Source organism: Lolium rigidum, chromosome 7, assembly GCF_022539505.1.
Source record: "Lolium rigidum isolate FL_2022 chromosome 7, APGP_CSIRO_Lrig_0.1, whole genome shotgun sequence".
Classification (NCBI taxonomy): domain Eukaryota; kingdom Viridiplantae; phylum Streptophyta; class Magnoliopsida; order Poales; family Poaceae; genus Lolium; species Lolium rigidum.
The window spans coordinates 57,897,903-57,912,239 of NC_061514.1; the positions used below are offsets into that span (position 1 = coordinate 57,897,903).

The 14,337-nt window shown below is 45.3% G+C and overlaps 1 protein-coding gene across 1 annotated transcript; it reads right to left on the minus strand.

Moving 5' to 3' along the window:
* Positions 1 to 1,505: 1,505 nt before the first annotated feature.
* Positions 1,506 to 10,121, minus strand: LOC124670295 (protein NRT1/ PTR FAMILY 8.5-like). Its single transcript, XM_047206799.1, has 6 exons — positions 9,985 to 10,121; positions 9,636 to 9,720; positions 9,200 to 9,417; positions 8,527 to 9,113; positions 7,641 to 8,436; positions 1,506 to 1,572 (listed from the first exon to the last, which is right to left on the minus strand). Exons 1-5 carry the CDS (start codon positions 10,039 to 10,041, stop codon positions 7,689 to 7,691), a joined length of 1,695 nt encoding a protein of 564 aa, XP_047062755.1. The 5' UTR covers positions 10,042 to 10,121; the 3' UTR covers positions 1,506 to 1,572; positions 7,641 to 7,688.
* Between the last annotated feature and the right edge of the window lie 4,216 nt (positions 10,122 to 14,337).

Genomic DNA, 14,337 nt, shown 5'->3' on the forward strand with positions numbered 1-14,337 from the left:
TCTGGCTCCATATTCCTCAGAAGATGCTCGAGGCTCTGTTTTGTTAGTTTGAGGTATGGATTGTTTGGCACCCAGTAGTTGTTATTGGTAGACAATACATAACTTAAAGATCATGTGTTTATAATTTCTGAACCTAGGCTGCATAAGTTGTCTTTCAAGTTAGTAATATTGCAATGGAAACCATTAAGTTTCACAAATAGAATGAATGAATTAATACATTGGGAAAGTTTTAAAGCAAAACTAGTTGCTACATTTTTTCATAAGCTTATTCTTGCTATAACTCTCTTGACGCCGTATCATGATATATTCTTTCCACAACACATGTGGCCAGGTATAACATTTTACTTATTACACTGAACTTGAAAGGTTTATGGGATGAGATCACCTATCCAATGCCATTCTAGCAATACAACACTTATGATTTTTAGTACTTATATGATCAATTATTACCTACATGATTAAGATGTAAATCTAATCAGTAACAAAACGTAAATATGGCAATGCTAAATTATATTGATGTCATTTGTACATCAATTTGTCTATTTAGTTCCTCCTTTTTCCTTCCTTTATTCTTAATAATTACTAACTAGATTCTTTGCTTGTTTTAATCCTAGATTGATCAGGCAAGGGAACCTGTGGCATGGTCCTACCCGTGACCACCAAGGAGGTGGTTGGTGTGAAGAAGGGAAAGCATGTGTGTTTCTAAACAGTTCACATTATCTTACTACACTTTGTGTGTTATTATTGCTCTTGCACTGCTAGATTATGTTTGATGGTGTTTGTAAATAACGAGTATTGCTCTTCAGGAACTATCTGTATGTTTCTACCAAGATGTCTTATAGAGGAATCTGCCAAAGTGTGGCTAAAGATGTTTACAAGCAATTTGCCAAAGTGCGGCTAAAAAATATATTTCAGCTAAAAATATGTGGGGTATTTTTCAAATTGTGGCTAAGAATATATGAGCATTTTTCAAAGTGCCTCTGAAAATATATAGGAGCAACTTGAAAGTGCGGCAGAAACTACTATTTTGTAGGAGCATTTTTTCAAAGTGCGGTATACATGATTAAATTTTGCACTTTTTAAAGTGTCCCTATAAATAGTTAGAGACACTTTGGTTATTTTTAGGGGCACTTTAAAGTGCCCCTAATAATCTGCTCTCCCATAGTGTCTACTAGGCCAATAAGAATTTCAGATTTGTTCCTTTTTTTGACAAAGCGGGAAATATATTAATATCAAGGGCATGTTTCCTGCCTCATAACTTTCAACGAGTATAGGTTTTGGGGTGTGACTCAAACGGCTCTTGGAAACCTTTGTAGTAGTTATTTTAGTTGGTCAAGGTTTGATTTTTTGTGATTTTCTTCTGCAATCTTGAGGAGCGTCAAGATGTCAGAAGTGAAAATGAGACGAATACTCAAAAAGTGTTCGATGTAAATTTTAGAATTTCTAGGCATCTTTGTTGTTTCTATCTGATATACTATGGTTAATCCATCAACAAAGTAGGATCGTTACTACAAAATTACAAAATTGATGGCATTCTGATCAGTATAAGCACCAGCTACAGACCCACTCATTATAACCTATATAAAAGTTAAACGGTTTCACGCATCTACCTATATAAAAGTTAAACGGTTTCACGCATCCAGATTGTTTTAGGGACTGTTCATGGCCTATTTTTCTCCAACCAGCTTGCAACATGTTAGTTTCTTTTTTACTGTACATTGAATCAGTCAATGGTTTGGTTCCGGTCTCCTTTTTTCTCTCTACTAGGTTACCGGTTGGTAGCCGGTTTCTCTTCTATTTCCTCTTCTAGAGGATACGCCGAGAGGCAGACGGAATTTATAAGAACAAAGATAAGAAGATAGATTGAAACACGGCACACCAAAACGCAATACGTGGCGAGATCAAAATGAAATCAGTTCCGTGGCCGGTCAAAGCGGCACACCACCAAACAAAACAATTAATACCCATCTGCCGACCTCTATTCCTCCCCAGTCCCCATCGCTGAAGCTCAAGAAAAATAAAAATCCCCATCCCTGCTGCAGGGGCCGCTGCCCTCTTCTCGCCTGAGCCAACCTGGCTTCACCGGGATGGCCGTTGCTGCTACAGCCACGGCCGTTGCCGCCACTGCCATGGCCGATGTTTCGCGAGGCCCGTACCGCGAGGGGTAGCGCCGGGATGTCGCCTCGCGTCATCAGAGGGAGCCAATCATCCAAACAGAGGGCGTCGCCAGGAGAGGCCGCAGCGCCGCAGATGCCGAGGAGCGGTCTGGCAACAGCCATCGTGTGCCTCGCGGGAAGGTTTAGGTCTACATCTGCCTTTCCTCTCCGATGTGTGCCTTCTCTTCTTTCCTAATTTTTCTCCTATGCCAAATACTAGATGTGTGGAATGGATGTTCGGCGGACGGGCAGGCACAAATCTTTCTGGTTTTCTCTTCATTTGCCTCCGATCAGTGCGCTTCTGGTCTCTTCCTATCCATCTCCCTATAGCTCACTGACACTCGAGGTTGCCGCCGTACGGAATGGAGGATGTGGAGATCGGCCCTTCTAATGGTGGTCACTCACCCCTCTGATGGCCTTGCCGCGCCCGGTGGTACCGATATGTCCGTCCTCCAGATCTTCGTGGATAACTGCTCCGGCTTCTACATCAAGAACATGGCCGCTCCGCTGCTCGAGATCATCGATTCGTCCACAACTCCATGTTTAGGTGCTCATTTTTTTCTCATCTTCTTGAACCTGGCATGTGGCGACATCTTCACAGATTGCTGGGTGACCAGCGGTGTGGTCCTGGACAACAGCATGGCCGTGCAGTTCTGTACTGTAGCAGCGTCCTCCCAAGCAACAGGCCAGAGAAATGGAGATATCGGTGTATGACACAGGTGCAAGACCAGCCTTACTACCTTCAACATGTTTGATGGAATATACCACATGTGCTAAGGTTCAGATTTTCTTGGTTGCTCTTTTCCTCTATTTCTGTTGGAGCTACTCATCTCTAGGTTGGATTTTTGACATATGAGTGTACCCGGCAGCTGTTGAGATGGATGAGATAGACATTCTCTGAATTGTTCTTGGGGTGTATTTTTATATAGGGATCCTAGGTACTTTGTCCATGTACAAATGATGATTTATCAGAATCATGGACATTATAAATATAGATAGCCTTTTAGTTACATCTGAGGTTTCATTTTTTGGGCTATTTAGGGACTAGGTGTCATAAGGTGATTGTTTATTGTACCATCCATTTAAATATATCTTTCCCATGATTTATAGAGTACAAAATTAGGCTCATATCGGTAGTGACCTACTGTGTTCTGGAGCTAATAACCTCTGAAAAATTGGAACCTGAATTTATACTATATTTATGTACCTCTGAAGTAAGAAGTAAATTGACATGAAAAGGTTCTGATGCTCTAGACATTATAATACAATTCCAATGCAACATTATAACACGGTTCCATTTCAACACCTGAGCGCAAGTATTCAATGCCAAGTACTGCTACTTGAAAAATATTCAGCAAGAGTCATCATTGATTTAAAACCTTCAAGAACAGGAGGAAATCCTGGAGCAGTGAATTGAACAATTTGTGAGTGTTGATTCGGCTAGAATAGTCCTAATCAAACATGTAAGTGAACAAGGCCTTTGCACCTCTTTTACCATCTTGGGAATGTTCTATCATGAATGCTTATTATCTAGCTTACAAGCAAAATCTTTTTTTTCCTGTTTTGTTTATTTGTAACAGAAAATGAAGTAGCTTCTCTGCAATCAGTTGCAAATTAGTATTATTCTCATAACCTGTTACATGTTACCGTCCTTTTTTTAATACTGTCATGAAATCTTGATCTTTCCTAGGGAATCTTATGCAAGGCCGTTATTTTTTCTGAAGCATTTTCATGTTAGTGCACAACTAGAAGGGGAAGTTTGTTAGGTTAAATACATGATTGTGTTGTGCACTTTATTGGTGTCATCTGCATCGTCATTATGGTCCGAGCCATTTCTCCGTTTTGTGGTGATCTTGGCACCATTCTTGAAACTTTCTGCTGCCTAAGAGCCCCATAATAGTAGGCATAGCAAGAGTTTTGCTGTGGCAATTACATTTCGCCGTTGAAACTGTTTCCACATTTACGGATGAGGAATGATTAAAGTAAATAGGTGTCATAAGGTAACTGTTCATTGCTAAGCCGTGGCATAAGGTAACTATTCATTGCTCTCCCTGTGTTAACGTATTTCTTTGGGTTATTTTTAATGATTTAGGTTGGTCAGACTTTAGATAAGAAATTTCTACTTATTTGGAAGCACAAACTTCCTTCCCACGTTTACTCTTACAAATAATCTGATTATTTTGTATGAAAAGAAGTCATTTTTTAGCAACTTACATGGGAAATCTCTTGGGTGTCTTTTCCTATTTATATAAATACAGCGCAGAAGAAGGCATGGTATGCTTAAGTCTGGTACTTCAGTTTTAAAGAATTATTACAAATCTCCAACGATGTTGGAGATGTCGATGTGAAATTCACTTTACATTTCCTCTTAGTAAAATCGAATAGTACCAGTAGGCAGTAGGAGCAACCAAGTGTATTAATTTAGTTGACTTCAATGTGTAGCATCATGGGCCATGCAAATAAGAAGATGGAGAGCTTTTGACACTTACTTTATCTGCATTGGCTTGCTCCAGGTTACGTAGGATGCCATTCATACAAGTAAGCTTTGTCTCTGAGACAAGTGGATCATAGCTTCCCTGAGCTTTTCCTCATGCCGATCATTTAATTAATTATTGTGCTGTACAATCCGTGGTATGAAAGCTAAAAACTAAAGCAGTTATAGGGGAGTAATGTATGATTGATGTTGTATTTTGTATTTTCAGTGCCTTCCTCTATGGTTCTTCATACGCAGATGCTTTGCCTCTGTAGTCCTGGCACCACTTATTTGTTTTAATGCACATTCTGAGGTATTCAGATGCTGTGCAGATTGTTCTCATGAATTGAGTGAGTTTTCTATTTAGCATTTCTTCATGTTTAGCTGATTAGAATGATTATGACGCTAGCATGCTTCAGGTTTGTTCCCCGCAGTTGGCCCTTGGTGGTGGTGATGCTTATATAAGAAGGTTGTTGCAGGCCCTATGCTCGCTTATTATGTATCATCGGCAGGGAGTTTTTTGAGGTAACTCCACTTACTTCCTGAGTTTTTCATTGTCAGTTTGAGCTTACCACTGCATTTCTGAAAGAAGTAACTGTTTGTGTGCGCTGCTGAATGTATTCATCTGAATGTAAAGTTTACGTTTCTACTCAGCTAAGAGCATCTCCAACAGGCGCGCTATATAGGCCGCGCGGCATAAAAACGTCCGATATAGCGCGCGCGGGACAGAATCAGGCGCTCCAGCAGGCGCGGTAAACGGCGCGGTGCTGTAAAATTTTTAGGGCGCGCGGCGTTTTGCACAATCCGGAGCGGCATATCCGGCGCGTCGGCTACGGCGCGCGGCATCGCTCGTCCAACCGCGAAAAATCCCCCGCGCTGAAACTTCCTCCCCGCGTCGCTGCCCCGAGCCCAATCCGTCGTCTCCGCGCGCCGCCGGCGATCCCGACGATGGACGACCCCTCCGGCAACCCGCCGACCCCTCCCTACTCTGTCACACCCTCCGCCGCCGCCGCCACTTCCGCCGCGCCGGCGCAAACCCTAGCGGCGGCGCCGACGCCGGGAACCCAACGGGCTCGCTGCGCGGGCGGCTGTTCGTCCCGCCGCGCGGGGCACTACACGCAGGCGCTGCCGCGGCGCAGATGGCCGCGCAGGGCACCGGCAACGCGCGGCCCGCGCCGAGGAGGGGGGAGGCTCCGTGAGTGGTGTGTACGGGAGTATGGGAGCACCACCGGGAGGCTTCGTGTCTTCCATGAATGCTACTATTCCTCCTTCAACCCAAGATGACGAGGACGAAGAAGAAGGTGTTGACTTGGAAAATGCGGAAGTGTGATATGCATTTGTGATATGCATTGTTTCACTTTGTCCATTTGAACCATATGTCGTGTGTCATTGTTGAACTACGTCATTTTGTGTGTCCTTGTTGAACTATGTGATGTTGTTGCACTTTGTGTCATTTATTTCATGAATTGTGTCATTTCTTTCATGAATTGTGAATGCAAAATAGACTAGAAATCTGTTTTCCGCGCCCGCGCGCTGTATTTTGCAGCGCCTGGCGGAGGACCATTTTTCCTGCGCGCGCACGCGCTGTATTTTGCCGCGCCCGGCGGAGGAAAAAACGGCACAGCGCGCCATATCTGTTTACCGCGCGCGGATTCTTGGTTTTAGCGCGCCGCGATATAGCGCGCCTGTTGGAGATGCTCTAAATATACAAATGGAAGCTGGAGCCTTTAGCTAGCCTCATAGATAGTGGTATCCATTTCAGTCTATTGTTTCATCCAGCCAATTGATAATGCTTTATGCTCTTTTTATTTTCAGGATACATTTCGCACTCAGAAGGTCCAGGTAATTGGGTTTGCTATGTATCCACGGCTTCTACTGAAACCTTTTGTGATAATGGTGGTTGGTGTGTGGACTTATCAGTGGTGCATGTGGCAGCTAGCTCTGGAACACATATATATTGTATCAGTGGTTAATGCTGGAAGCCTTAAGCTAGCTCAGTGGTATTCTGCATTGTAAGCCTTTTCTAAATATATGTTTTGTTTGTGTACATATCACGCTATGTAATGAGTACGCGTTGTTTACTCCTGACAGCACAACCGCTGGATCTTGATGAATGACGCAGTTTGCTTCTTATTATTACGTTTACGTCCTAGCATCTTTTCCGTGCTGGTTTCTACATCAGATTCACAATTACAGTCAACAGAAATTTGGGTCCTGTTTCTAGGGAGCTGCCGTTATTGAGTTCCTTTGCCCGGAGTTGTGCAGACCGCTTAATACCCTACTGTTATTGTATTGCGCCACCTAAGGAGATCATTACCCTTTACTGGAACGACAACTTGATAAGAACGCCTGACTGCAAAGCCGAAGAACACCACAATGACTGTAGTTTGCCAGTGGTAAGCGACACTGCCCCAGATTCCATGCAAAGACCAATGACATCTAACGGAGAGCCAGAGCTCTTGCTCTGAAGAACCAAATGGCAACAACCACCAAGACCGTATCTTCGTCCGCACTCGAGTGGCTGCCACAAAAGGCCACCTAGCTCAACACAAGCAACATAGAAGTCATAGACATACCATCCGAGGAAGAAGAAGAAAAAGCTAGGGCTCAAGAATAGCGAACCTATCGCTGTAACGTGTATGTCTGTAGTCTCTTTGTAAAAATCCTGTTGCGGCTCAGAATTATCCAATAGCCCCGTCGCGGCTCAGGGTTTCCGAAAATTCCTGCCCCCATACAGATGTTTTCAATAGTCCTGCAGCTGCAACCAAATGAGTCAAGTTTTCATATGGTATCCTTCTATTTACAGACCAAGATCATCTAAACTCACACATCAAAATAAAAAAATTCAAAAGTGATTTTGCATATCACAGCCTAAAAGGCATTTAACAAAGGCTATCGTGAAGTTGGCCATCACTCAAATCCTCCGAGACGCACTTCTAACCAAAGGCCTGCTAAGAAAGCCACGCTCAATTCCACGGGCGCGGCGTGCGCCGCGCGACCGCCTGCTAGTTTTTACAGTATGTGCAGTTTACAAAGAGAGAGGAGGATGAATGAACCAATTATCTAACCCTTTTGGGCGTGTAGTTCTTGGCAAGTGCAACAAAAACAGCAAAATTCACAACTGTAACGACGACAACGAGGACGAAGTAGTAATCCAGATGCCCATCATCCATTTCCGGTGGAAACCAGCCCGTCCTGCCTCCCGCCGCGGTGACGGACGCGATCAGCGTCACCAGCTGCGAGTTGATCAGATTACCGATCGAGACCGACACGAAGTAGAACGCCGTGGACGCGCCTTTCATCGTCTCCGGCGACTGGTTGTAGAAGAACTCCAGCTGCCCTACCGAGAGCGACGCGTCCGAGATCGCCATCACCACGTACTGCGGCAGCAGCCACGCTATGCCCATACGCTCATGATCCCCGGCCATCCGCAGCCTGCGCGACTCGGCCCACGCGGCCACGCCCACCGCGACGGCCGCCGTGGCGTGCCCAAGCCCCATTAGCCGCAGCGGCGTGAGGCGCCGCGAGGTCCTGTTGTAGAGCGCGACGCAGGCGGCGACGAGCGCTGTCTCGACTGCCGTCAGCGACGGAGCCGGTATCCGGGTGTCCGTCCTGGTGCCCTGCTGCACGAACGTGGTCTGCGCCTGCGTGTTGGCGACGAAGTAGACTGCGGAGGTGAGCCATATCGGGATCAGCTTCAGCAAGGTCTTGAGCTCCTCGACCTGCGTCATCGGGCACAGCCTCCATGGCCGGTCTCCGTCCTCATTCAGATCCTCGTCCGTGATAATGGCAGCCTTGTCCAAGAACCTGACGCACGGAAACCATACATACGGCGTGTTAGTCTGAAATTCTGATTAAAGCCACTAGTAGATTACTCCAATTCCGCACAGAATCTACCTGAACTGGTCGCTGTGCTGCAGTCGTTCGTGTAGAGGACACACTAACGGATCCTTGGCATCGTCCTCCCCCTCGTACAGTGCGGTGGCATCATCAGGCACTTTCAGTTTTACCTTGCGAGAGAACGCGTAGAGCACTTGGAACACGCCTTTCCACGGGCTGCCGGCGTGAGGCAAGATCCGGTACATGGGCGCCGTCGCGGCGAGGATGACGACGGCGACCGCGACGAACGACGTGCAGATGCCGTAGCCAAGCCCCCAGTTCACCTTGGCCTCGACCCAGACCAGCAGTGTCCCCGCGGTCATCATGCCCATGTTCGCCACCGCGTAGTACCAGCTGAAGTAGGACGCCTTGGCCCCCCGTCCCGGCCCCTTCTTGCCACCGCCGTCGTCCTCGTCGTCGTACTGCTCCGCCGCGAACGAGATGACTACCGCCTTCGACGCGCCGATCCCCACGCCGCACAGGTATAACCCCGAAAAGAAGACCAGCTTCTGGCTGAGAGTGGCCGGTGCGCAGATCGTGTTCTGCTCGCACGGTGGTGGGCTCAGAGACGGCAGGGCCGCTGATGCGGTGACCATGGCCATTCCCTGTTAATTTCGAGTCGTCCGTCAGACAAGCAAGCAGAGTGCCAGAGTGCCGGTGAAGAGTGTGCAGTTCAGAGAGGATCACTTACGACGACAGAAACGGAGAGGCCGATCATCACCGTCTTGTATTTTCCCCAGAAGGAGTCGGCGATGGCGGCGCCCAGCACGGGCATGTGGTAGCTCACTCCCACCCAATAATTCACGCACGCCACGTTGGAAGCGCTGTGGCCATGGAAAACCTCCTGAAGATACACGATCAAGCTCAGATAGATCCCGTAGAATGCAGTGACCTCCAGGAACTGCAGGCCTGGCACAGCAAGACGATCGAGTTGGCTAGTGTGATGACTGTTTGCTAGTAATTCAGTTTCTATATGGCTGGTGTAAGGATTCATAAACAGGTAAAACAAAATCGAATTACTCTAGCAAAGTCCTACTCGCTAAATTTGGAACTCCTGCAAGAAACTGATGCATTTTTATTTTCTTTCTGCGATCGATAAACAGATGCCATTCTAGAGACTCACTCACCCAGGATGAGTTTCAGCGCCTTGTTAGAGCTGTGACCGGCCTTGCGCGCCTCTTGAGCTTCAAGGACCCGATTTGAACCAGATGCCTACCACATGAAACAAAAGCTTAAGAAACTACTCCAGGAAGGACGAAATCGATCCCCTTTTCTTGAGCAGGCTCCAGGTTGAAAGGAAGCACGCCGCTCGCTCGGTACTCGTGAAGTGAAGCCGCCCCGGAATCGGCGTTGCTCTGGCCGTCCGGGAAGCGACGGAGAAGCCTCCTCGATCGGATCGGCACAGGCCGGCGCGCAAGCGTGCGCGTTGACAGTGACCAGTAGACTAGTAGGAAGTACAGCTTTGCTTGTACGTACCTCATCGTCCGCTAAGATCGGCGTCCGTAAGGCCCCACGGTGGTCGTCGGCGTTCATGCTGGAACGGAGCCGCCGCGCCTTCTTTCTTCCTGAAAGAACGGAGCTGGGGCGGGTTTGGGGAAATTGGTCAAATAACTGATTGGGTCACCGTGACAGCTGGCTTTCAACATCGGATATTTCCTTGGAAGGCTATTAGCTGATATTTCCATGGTGTGTGTGTGGAGTATGCAGGACACCACAAACGATCGCTCGAGTTTTGCTTGGCACAGGATCGACATAATCCTTTGATTATTAATAGGATAGGAAAAATATAGGATTGGAATCTCATGTCAATTTGAATTCTAACGGAAGATGAAATATGTTTGATTATAGCACAAAAAATTCATAAGGTATGATTTAACATTTTTTTCTCTAAGATTTACACTACAAGATTTCTATAGGATGTGTTCTATGAATCAAACAATTTGTATAGAAAATTTTCCTAAGAGATCCAAATCCTACACAATTTCTTTACAAAACGCTAAATGATTTAGCTCCGCTATAGCTTCCTTAGCGCTTAAAAATTATTGCCAAGCATAGCCAACTATTTTAAACTTTGCTCCCAATATGTTTCCGTGAAGTCAACTTTATACTTTATCACTGATAACTAATATGGACCGGAGAAAATTGTTTGAAAAATGATAATGGCGAATAATAGCATATACATGATCCATGTGGGATTAAATTTCTGAGCCGAGCTAGTGTCACTAGTACGGAACCTGCACTTAGAGTCGGTTATCCAACATAGCTCTCGGCCGGTTTCCGATTCCGGTTCAAGCCCTCGGTCTCAAAGATCAAACTACCTTGAGCCGGTTTTTCATTCCGGCTGTAAGAACTACACCCTCAGATCGACAAGAATAGTAACCGTCTCTAATATTTTCTACCCTAGGATGGCTCTTATTCCCGCCCGTCGACAATAAGTAGGCACCCTCAGACGTCTTCCATTCTAGACGGTCTCCAATACTTTGACATCCTGAGACGGCTACTATTTTTGGTCATCTCCAGTAGTATATAATTTGAGACTGTTTAAAAAAAAGGACGTCTCCAATACTTATAAAATATTTTAAACAATATACAATAGGGTAATTCAAACTCAATCGTAATTGGTATGGTTCAGTACCCTTAAATTTATACACACATTAGCTCAAATACTTATATACATATAGATTAGCTGCAGCCATATTATATTAACAACTTAACTATCCATAGTTGGGTATAATCCATACCACTTTATAGCACAGCACTCCATCTCAATCGATCGGGATGCCCAAAGTTTTTTCTTTTTTTTGAAGGAGGTACGACCGAGGTTAGGTGACTGCTGGCATACACCTTGGTCTCAAATCATCATTTATGTTTAGCAACAGTTATTAGTTGATTCAATAAAAGATCATGAAATTCGGACTCAATGGAATGAGACGGACATAGTACAAAGTCAAAATTTGACTAAAAATTATAGTCAACATATTTTTAAACGAAGGGAGTACTTTGTACTCAACATGACTGCTAGAGAAAACTCACTTCTATTCTTCCTCATCTGCGTAAGGTTCAATCAATGGAACCATGTGCTCGAACTCAGGGTCTACCAAGACTCGGGCTCCTTTGATTCATAGGATAAAAAATCATAGAAATAGAAATAACATAGGATTGAAATATCATATCTAGTTAAATTCTATAGGAAGATAAGTTGTGTTTGATTGTGTTAAAATATTTTTTTCATAATGTATGACCTAATGTTTTAATTCTATAGAATTTACACTGCAATTTTCTTATAGGATTAGTTATCATAGGATATGTCCTATGAATTAAATAAGAAATATTTCTACTACACAATTCCTATATCAATTCTATGAATGAAAGAAGTCAGCACGTACCTCAGAACCCTCTAAGACTGTATAGGTCTTTATCGAAAAAGATTGTATAGGTAATCGATGGAGTCCTGTATAGCAGGTTGAAGCAATTAGATCAAAACACAAGGGCTAAAATTGGGGAGGGGTGTAGAGATGGAAGTTTCCTGTTACCTTGGAGATCTTGATTACTGGAATCGTTCCTTGGAGCTTGCGGCACTGCCTTGTGAAAATCCCGTTGTTGCCATAACTAATATCTAGCTCCACAAGTGAGCTCGGCAGTCCGTCCTTGGGCAGCGACCGGATACCTGGACAGTAGTAGATTTCCAATATCTTGAGCTTGGAAAGCCCACTTAGCCCTGCAGGGAGGGACTGCAGCTTCTGACAATCAAGAATATGTAGCTCCTGGAGGCAGGTGAGAGTCTGAAGGGCCTCCTCTTGGTCCTTTGTTAGGGACTCAGTTTTCAAACAACGAAGGACTAAATTGGTGAGGGAGGCAGAGAGTAGGTGACAGATCGGCGCGGCAAGGACACCTTGGACTTCATCCGTCTCGAGCTCCTGCAGCGTGGAGAAACGGTGGAGATCATCTTGCGCGAGCTTCGAAGGCTCAAAGAACTCCGGGCATCCGGAGACCGCGAGTCTAGTGAGGTGACCTTGGACGACTGGCCACATGTTGTCACATCTTAGATCACCGCAATTTTTTATTCTCAATTTGGTCAGGTTTGGGAGAGGAGCAAGTGTCAGCATGTCCTCCATGCCTGCAAGAGCGAGCTCTTGCAGTGAGGCCGGAACAGGAAAATAAGAAGATGCGGACGAATCGGACCTCCACGTCCTGGCCGATGAATTCCATATGGACAAAGATCGGAGGGACCACATGCCTACTTCTGTTGCGCCGTTGACAGAACCTGAGGTGAAGCTCACCACTGGGCAATCCTCGATTTGCAAATGTTGTATCTCGGGAGGCAAGAGCAGCAGACCTGATGCTGCTGCTGCCTCTATGTCCTTGTCTTCTCCTGTCTGTGGATGCTGATGTCTAACTTCTTCCTGATCCACGCTGCTTGCAGAAGCTAATAAAGTACTTGAAGACCGCGCTCCCGCCACACCCAACTCGGTTACCTTCTCACATTCCCGTAGTCTCAGCTTTGATAGGTTCGGGCAATAAGAGAGAAGCTCTGTCAGTTCTTTCCCATCAGCCCCACAGTTTTCAATGACGACGTGTTCAAGGGGGAACTGGTATCGGACATTGCTCTCACTTTCGGCAGGGCACAATACATGACCCGAATCAGTTATGGAAAGAATCTTAAGAGATGTTAGCAGCTGGAGGTGATCTAGCTGCATAGGAGGGCATCTAAGGATACTCAGGTATTGTAAATCAGTTAGATTACTGAAAGACAACGCATTCCATAATGCACTATCTGGAGCACCATTTCCACCAATTTCCAGGCTAGTTAGTTCATTTACAAAATAATTTGAGTGAAAGCTCAAACTATAAGGATCTGAGACGACTTTCTGAACTGAAGCATGGCACACAGTGCGACTCCAAGGAATAGGAGGCAATGACAACAGTTTCGGACAACGAGTGATTGAGATAATCTTCAATTTGGGAAAGCAGGCCATGGTCTCCTCTTCTTCAGATTGATAGCAAGTAGCAGAGTTTCGGAATGGCAACTTCGTTAGTTCAGAGCAGTTACGAACAGTGAGTTCTTCCAGATGAGATAGATAATCACCAGAGCCATTTCCATGCCATATTTTAAATCCAGGTATGTTATCCAATTCGAGGGTCTTCAGATTCTTAAAGCCTTGGCCTAGGACACACCCTGGACACTCTGCACTATGGTCCTTAACCATGCACTGCTTCCCTGGAAGTGGAAGTAAGTTCCAAGCTACACTTTCCAAACTAAGTGATTCCAAATTTTCAACGGCGAGTTCCGTGCCTAGCCATGTCGGGAGGGTGGCACCTCCATGCCCTCTAATGCCTAGTTCCCGAAGATTACTATGCGGCTTAAGACTTTCTAGGACAGCCTCGTCCAGTATAGGGTTCTTATCTGATCTGTCAATATTCCAATCCAATTGTAAACTATGTAAGTGGTTTATGTGCTCTAATTTCGCTTCATCTGCTTCCTTGCTTGATTGTACCCTTTCAAGATTACGAATTTCCAGTGATCCCCTGAGCTCTAGCAGCTTCCCTAATTGCTCTAATTCGAATCCATTTGTTTCTCTTTTGACCTCAAACCTCTTTAACTCCTGTAATGTTTTTATTTTTCCCACCTCAGAAATGCTAGAGTGAAACAGATAATTGCGGACACGAAAATGACGCAGTTTCACAAGGTTGCTCATATCTCTGAGTAAACTAGAGGGGTCATGGAGGTATTCTGAATGTAACACGCGCAAGTGGTAAAATCTTGAGATATTGCTAGCAAAATTGATATCATTGACTCTTAAGTAGCGAAGATGAAGAAGTTCTGTAAAG